The 7,131-nt window shown below is 40.7% G+C and overlaps 1 protein-coding gene across 1 annotated transcript; it reads left to right on the forward strand.

Annotated features, from left to right (window-relative positions):
• Positions 1-208: 208 nt before the first annotated feature.
• Positions 209-6,351, forward strand: UFD1L (ubiquitin fusion degradation 1 like (yeast)). Its single transcript, XM_010013813.1, has 11 exons — positions 209-336; positions 1,067-1,099; positions 1,885-2,006; positions 2,354-2,484; positions 2,885-2,957; positions 3,644-3,712; positions 4,237-4,302; positions 4,545-4,592; positions 4,945-5,033; positions 5,742-5,823; positions 6,226-6,351. Exons 1-11 carry the CDS (start codon positions 216-218, stop codon positions 6,298-6,300), a joined length of 909 nt encoding a protein of 302 aa, XP_010012115.1. The 5' UTR covers positions 209-215; the 3' UTR covers positions 6,301-6,351.
• Positions 6,352-7,131: the final 780 nt, after the last annotated feature.

The following is a 7,131-nucleotide window of genomic DNA, read 5'->3' on the forward strand; positions in this document are numbered from 1 at the left end:
GGCCCGGCCCGGCCCAGTGCGTTGCGTCCATTTTGTGTCCCCGCGCGGCGCAGGGCGTACATCCCTTCCCCGAGCTCGGAGGGGAGAGCCTCCGCCGTGACGGGAGAACAGCCGCACGGCTCTTAAACGTAGTTGTAGCTAAACTTCAGGACGCTGTTGATAGCTTTTAACGCCGCCTTCTGTTTGTGTTCTTTTTTCTCCAGTTCTCCTTTAATATGTTCGATCACCCCATCCCTCGGGTTTTCCAGAACCGCTTCTCAACCCAATACCGCTGCTTCTCAGTATCCATGCTTGCTGGACCTAATGACAGGTCAGATGTGGAGAAAGGCGGGAAGAGTATGTGCCTGTTTTATTTTGACTAATAACCTCTTGGAAGAGTGTTTGTGAATAATGTCAAGTAATACAGCTTTTGGCCAAAGCTCCAGAAACATTGTTGAACGGCATGGAGACATTCTGTTGGCATTGTGGCTGGAGCTAGGAGAGCGCCCTGGGTGGGGTTTTAAGGAGGCGGGTCCATCTTTTATCGCATGACTCTCTAATAAACAACACCAAGGGAGTATGGGTTTATGAGCATTAGAACAAGACATTCTTCTATTTTAAAGCCTCTCGTTAACATCTTAGATTCATTATAAGCCATGGAAATTTCTTATCAACGACTTCTTACACACTGTCTGCCCTCGTACTTAGCTTGAACAAAAGTAATAGGCTGGCCAACTTAATTTTCAAGGTGTCAGGCTAAACCTGTGTTGTTTTGACTTGACATCGATTTAAGAGAACCTGTAAGTCCAAGTAAATAAAATTACATTTAGGAAACATTTTCTTTTGTACTGGGTATTGTAAAAACTTGTCTTCTCTTTTAATTAAATTCTGAACTCTCTGTGCTAGAAGATGTATTTGTCATGACTGATTCTACTGAAATCTCTGGCTCAAAAATTAATTTGCTGGAGATTTTTGAATCTCCTTTTTTTAGAGAATATTTTAGATAAAGGAATGATAAAATTGCATATTACATACTCTTTGTACAGACATACTATTCCTAATCTTACATTCTTATTCATTTTTGCAGTAATTATGCCACCATCAGCTTTGGATCAACTCAGTAAGTGAATATTTTATTCTGGTCTAACACCATTAGAAATATGACCAAATGAGCAAGAAAATACCAGTATTTTAATTAAGTCTGACTTAGGTAGAGAATACGAGAATAATTAGTTCACAATAGGTATTTTGGAAGTATTTTGTGTGTCAGAATTAATGGGACTTGTCTGTCTTCAAGTACAGACATTACAAGTATTGGACTACTTGAGACATGAATCAATATTAAATAGTAGCATACTTAGTATAATGGTTACAGTTAATACATTAAATTCTTAATCTCAACCTGCTTGTTCTGAATGTTCTTGTCTTGAGTGAACAGAATTAAAGACAAAATAATTTATAATTAACTTTGAAATGAAGAAAAAAAGACAACTGAATCAACAGTATAAATGGTCTTTATTTGCCCTTTTAACTACGGTTCTTTGAGAAATTAGTTTACTGAGGGTTTAATTTTAAAATAGGAGGGCCTCTTAAAATTCGTTAGGTAGGAGCTAACTGAAAATAGCACAAAGACATAATAGTAATAGATTCCTCTACTAATACCTGCTGCCTGCTCATCTCTGAGCTTGGGGAGATGTGGAGAGGCATTTAAAGCTCTGAGCGTGATGGCAGTAGATTATTTGTGTATTTGCATGCTCTTCTGGATTTGTAGTGAGCAACTGGAATAACGGCATGAGGGGAATCCTCTCCTGTAGTCTGGCCCATCTCTTGCTAATGTTCAGTCTCTGAAAGCTTCAGAAATATGTCAGTGGCTCTTAGCAAAGTTTCTGTTTCCTTTCTCACCAGGCCGACTTAATATCACTTACCCAATGCTGTTCAAGCTGACCAATAAAAACTCAGACCGAATGACACACTGTGGAGTGCTTGAATTTGTAGCTGATGAGGGCATATGTTACCTTCCACATTGGGTGAGTTGTCTCAGGCTGAACTGTCAAAACCTGAAGAGTAGGATGAGTGAATTGCCAGTTTAATATTAAAGAGGCAGAATGTTTCCTGAAGGTGTCTTTGCCAGTCATGTTCCTTCAGCAGCTTTCAGTCACAGCTCAGGTTTCCCTCCATAAGAGTTTAACTAAGCAAGCAAAGCAGACTGCTTTTTAAGATGCATCTGATTGTTCTTCCTGAAATTAAACTGTGGTAAATTGGTGCATTTCCAGGAAGATGGTAGCCCCAGCAAAAATTGGTATATGCAAGGAAAGAGAATTAACAAGATCAGTCATGTTAATAGTGGCTTGTGTCTTTGTTTTCATTCTTGCAGATGATGCAAAACTTGCTTCTGGAAGAGGGAGGCCTGGTGCAAGTGGAGAGTGTTAATCTTCAAGTTGCTACTTACTCAAAATTTCAGCCACAGAGTCCAGATTTTCTTGACATCACCAATCCCAAAGCTGTGTATCCTTCCTATTCAGTTATGGAGCAAGGGACAAAAGTTTTTTCCTAAATCGGAATGATGAAGCAGAGCTAGCTTTTCAGGTGTTGCTCATACTCTTCTAGGAGTAGGTAACTACTACAGCTTCTTTGAAAACAAAAAAGAATAGAAAGCTTATATACAGAGATGTTGCCAGCTGCTGGCACAAAGTGTACCCTGGTATGAAGAAGTGTGAGTCTTGGCCTGAAGTTCAGTGAGTTTGAGAGTCCCTTTAGAAGAACTCATACACCCTAATGTTTACTAAAAGGCTATATACAGTACTTTTAAACAATATTTGAGAGACCAAGGATCAGAGTTTTATAGTAACTTTGAGGCTTTGATGTTGCATTGAAAACAGATGTTTCATCTTAATATACTTCAAAGATTAGAAAATGCATTGAGGAACTTCGCTTGTCTAACTACTGGAGATGTTATTGCCATCAACTACAATGAAAAGGTACAGTATACAGCACCAGTCCATGCAGGTTCTGTTTGGGTGCATCAATTTGAGGAAATAAGTTCTGCTCCACGTAAAAAGGCACGCTGTATTTCAGTAGACTGACCACATGGGTACATCTTATGAATAGATTTTATAGATGAGTATTTCTGGCAGCACATGTGATCACTTGGGATTGTAGTCTAAGCTCTGTTCTTGGATGGTGGTGCTAAAACAAGCAACACAGAGCTGTGCAGTGTTGTTCACAAGGAATCCCAGATGGTAGATTTTGCAATTGGTTTTCTGTTGGAGGAGAAAAGGGGTCAGTTAAGTCTTCTCCTGAGTTGCTCTTTAAACTGGTTTTTGATTCCCAAGAAAATAAATTTTTGTGCTGTTGACAGTTTTAAAGTCTGTTCCTCACTTGTAAATTCATAATTTTCTTCTAAGAATGCAGATTAAGGTACAGTAAGAGTATATCAAGGTACAATAAAACATAGTTTCTTTAGCTCCAGCATACAGCAGTCTTCTAAGCTAAAAATCCTTGCTCTCAAATTTTGTAGAGACCCTGCATCATTCAGTCTTCAACCTGAAGAGCACTTGCTTCCATTTTCTGGCAGCTATCTGAAGGGAAAGGGTTAGATAGGGTTTTCTTGTGTATAAGTTGAGCTGTTCCATGTGCGATATTAAAATGCTTATTACTGTTTCAGATCTATGAGCTTCGGGTGATGGAGACCAAACCAGATAAAGCTGTGTCCATCATAGAATGTGATATGAATGTAAGTTAAAGCTGATGTGGAAAGTCTGCTTTACTGTGTCCTTACAAAAGGAGAGGACATTTTGTTAAGTGACAGTGCTGTACACTGAGCACTTCTGATGCTGCAGGAAAGGTAAAATCAGATGGAACAGGAAAGATGACATTTGAAAGTACCCCATATGCCTTTGTAACCACAGCTGTGGTCTGGAGCTGCACTTTGTGTGCCATCAGATGACTGTACTGCCTAGAATTTAATGTTTAGCTTCAACATGTTTTATAATCTGAGTTTTATTTAATAGCCTTGTCTTGATTCAAACTCCAATGATGTTATGTGGTGCTGTGTTAATGCACTATCTCAATTACATGCTAAGACCCATTCCTTAGAGGCTTAGTCTTTTTAGTTCTGAGTTTGGCAAACAAACCTCAGTTCTTTCTAGATCAAACGGGGAGTGATAGTTTGTGGGGTTTTGAAGAACAGTAGTATAAAGCATATGATTAAAAGAAAAATACCTATCATGCTTATTTACATGTTTCTTGTGTAAATAGGTGGATTTTGATGCTCCTTTGGGGTACAAAGAACCAGAAAGAACTGCACAGCATGAAGAGACCACAGTAGGTTAAGCTTCTGTTCTTCAAAAATGTATTCCCTGGAAGTCAGCCCTGCTTGTGATGGGGCAGTGAGCAACAACATATTTTTTCCTGAAAAAATTAAGTATACTTACCAGATGTTTTTGTTTGTGTTACTTAGGAAATGGTTGTCTACTAAGTGTTGTTTTGGAAGGGGATTGTTCTGAAGTTTGTGTTCTGCATATCATAACATGAATACAATGAACTAACTTGCTTTTCCCTCGCAGGATGTTGAAGCAGACCACAGTGGATATGTGAGTGACGTAGGATTTCGTGTAAGTCCCCTATTTCTGCTGGTTTCTGAATGTTGTAGATTGGTGAAAGTTGTTCCAACCAACTGCAGACACTAGTGTGTGTTCTTAGAGGTGCTCATCATTTAATGGGCAACTGTCTGCGGGTGTAACAGCCAGTAACAATATGACTTCCTGTCCTTAAACGGGCAGTTTTGAATGGGAGACTGAAACGTACTCCTCCACTCACAGTGCATCAGCTTTTATGTACCAAGAAGAAACATGCTGAATCAAGTAATCAATAAAAGTTACAGTAAGATTTTTGCAGAACACAGTATCCCTGTGCAGTGTTCAAATACAAGATACAGTTAAATTAAAACTCGTTCTGTATACACAGGCATTCTCTGGTTCTGGGAACAGACTGGATGGCAAGAAGAAAGGAGTTGAGCCCAGTCCATCACCCATTAAACCAGGGGACATTCGAAGGTATGTCAAAGAGTTTGAGTGATCCTTTGAGTTTATTTTATTGTTTTTCCTGCTCCTGCAATACAAACAAGCTACTTTCATCCTAAGTTTGCATTTAGAAAATTAGTCTAATCTTTCAGACTGACTGTAAGGTCCCTGACTACTTAAGATGCAGATCCTAAATTAATGTTGCTAAAACTCAAGTTATATAGAAGACAGATAGGGAGAGGCAGCAGGTCTGGACTGGGCTGGATCGAGTAATGCACAGAACCCTGCTGATGCGCTCAAGTGAAATGTGGCATAGAGTGGAACCTTCTTTGAGTTGGCTGGGGTTTTGTTTGTGTGTGTCTATTTCCTGCAAGGAAATTTAGAAATTCAGAACTGCTGGAAGTGTGCAGGTACGTGGTTTCTGTGGTGTTCTGTCACTTACACTTGTCACAGTGAAACTTGAACCCTTGTGGAAAACATGTCCATGGCCCCATGGAAACCACAGGCCACATGGAAATGTGCCCACAGCCAAGCTGCTGCAGCAGCTCCAGTGCCTGATCATTTACTTCATGCAACATGTGCCTGCCTTCAGAAAGTAATACAGGGGTTTAACTCTAGAATTATTTGCTAATGAAAATTTGCAGCAGTGCTGGTACAATACTGACAGAATAGGCCTCACTGTGTTCAATTGGATGTGAGGTAAAAAACTTCTTCCATAACATTTTTATTCTTCTTTTCCAGAGGAATTCCCAACTATGACTTCAAGATTGGTAGAATCACATTCATCAGAAACTCACGTCCGCTAGTTAAGAAAGTCGAAGAGGTAAATGAAGTTGTACCTTTCCCAGTTTGCACAGAACTAGAACACCAGAACTGCTGCCCAAGTGTGTGGTTCCTCTCTCCATACATGAATTTTCACAGCACACTCCTGTTAAAAGGTGGTTTGAATTAGGTGAAAGCAACCTCCCGTATCTTTACTTACTAAAAAGATTGGCCTGATACAAGTTTAATAAGCCAGGCCGTGCTTGTTTCAGTTGGCTGAAAGGTCCATGGAATGCTTCTATTTTCAGGAAGAAAGTGGTTATTAGGTAGATTAAGGATGTGAAATGTCCACAGTCAGTTGCTGCTCGGAGGGAATGTTCTTTTTAACAGTTGTTCAGAGTATATCATGCACAAGCAGTGAGCAAAGAGGTAACAACCTTTTTCCCTCTTTTCCTTTTTTCAGGATGAATCTGGAAGCCGGTTTATTGCCTTTTCAGGAGAAGGCCAATCCCTGCGCAAAAAGGGAAGAAAACCCTAAGTTGTGGTACCTTTAGTCAGTTAGGTGGAAAATAAAACAACAATTGCAGCATATTGGATCTTAGTTACTGCAGTTGAGAGGAGAGGTCATTTTGCACACAGGAACACTTTTACTGGTTTGGTTTCATGTTTAAAACTGGAGTTGTTGGGCTGTCTCGATTTTTCAGTTGGAAATTAAGTTGGAAGTAAGTTCTAGGAATTCTGAAGGAATGTTTTGTACATGTTGTAAAGAGGGAGAAGTTGACCTCGGATAAACCTGAGAGATAAACCCAAGTTCTACCTTACTAGGAGGCTTGCTCTTAGACTGCATCCTCCCCTCTTACATCCCAAGCAGTGATGGTCTCACATCGCTCTGTGCTTGGTATTTTCCTCCCTCTCTATGTATTTTGCCACAATTTGGGGTAAGCTTTTTGGTGTAGTGTAAACCAAAGCTGACACTTTGGTGTTTAGAACTTTTGTGCAGGGAATCTTTGATCTTAGCTTCAGGTGTTGGGTTATAAATCATTCTAAGCAATCTCCCTGTAACTGCTTTTTATATTTATAATTAATAACATGCCTTTTTAATAGTTCAGGTAAAATAACCTGCTGTAGCAGTCTCATGGCACGTGTAGCGAGAAGCGGGACCCAGCTTCGCTGCGTGGTGCTGGGTAGTGCCGGGAATGCCGCGGGAAGCCTTTCAACGCCTGCGTGTCGCTCCTGAGCCGGGCGAAGGCCGTGCCTCGTCTGGGGGGCGAGTAAAGGTTGTGCGGTGCCACCGTGCGTCCCGTCTGCTGATTCCCGGGACAGCGACCGGGCTGCGCGGAGGGGCTGAGGCGGGGTCACGTGGCGTGCC

Source organism: Nestor notabilis, unplaced genomic scaffold (genome assembly GCF_000696875.1).
Source record: "Nestor notabilis isolate BGI_N333 unplaced genomic scaffold, ASM69687v1 Scaffold34220, whole genome shotgun sequence".
Taxonomy (NCBI): Eukaryota; Metazoa; Chordata; class Aves; order Psittaciformes; family Psittacidae; genus Nestor; species Nestor notabilis.

Bases quoted from the DNA above. Each gene is read 5' to 3' on its own strand.
- UFD1L (XM_010013813.1), top strand. From the start codon at position 216: ATGTTCGATCACCCCATCCCTCGGGTTTTCCAGAACCGCTTCTCAACC. The intron at 1,100-1,884 runs GTAAGTGAATAT...CTTTCTCACCAG, and splicing joins ATCAGCTTTGGATCAACTCA to GCCGACTTAATATCACTTAC. The intron at 5,824-6,225 runs GTAAATGAAGTT...TCCTTTTTTCAG, and splicing joins TAGTTAAGAAAGTCGAAGAG to GATGAATCTGGAAGCCGGTT.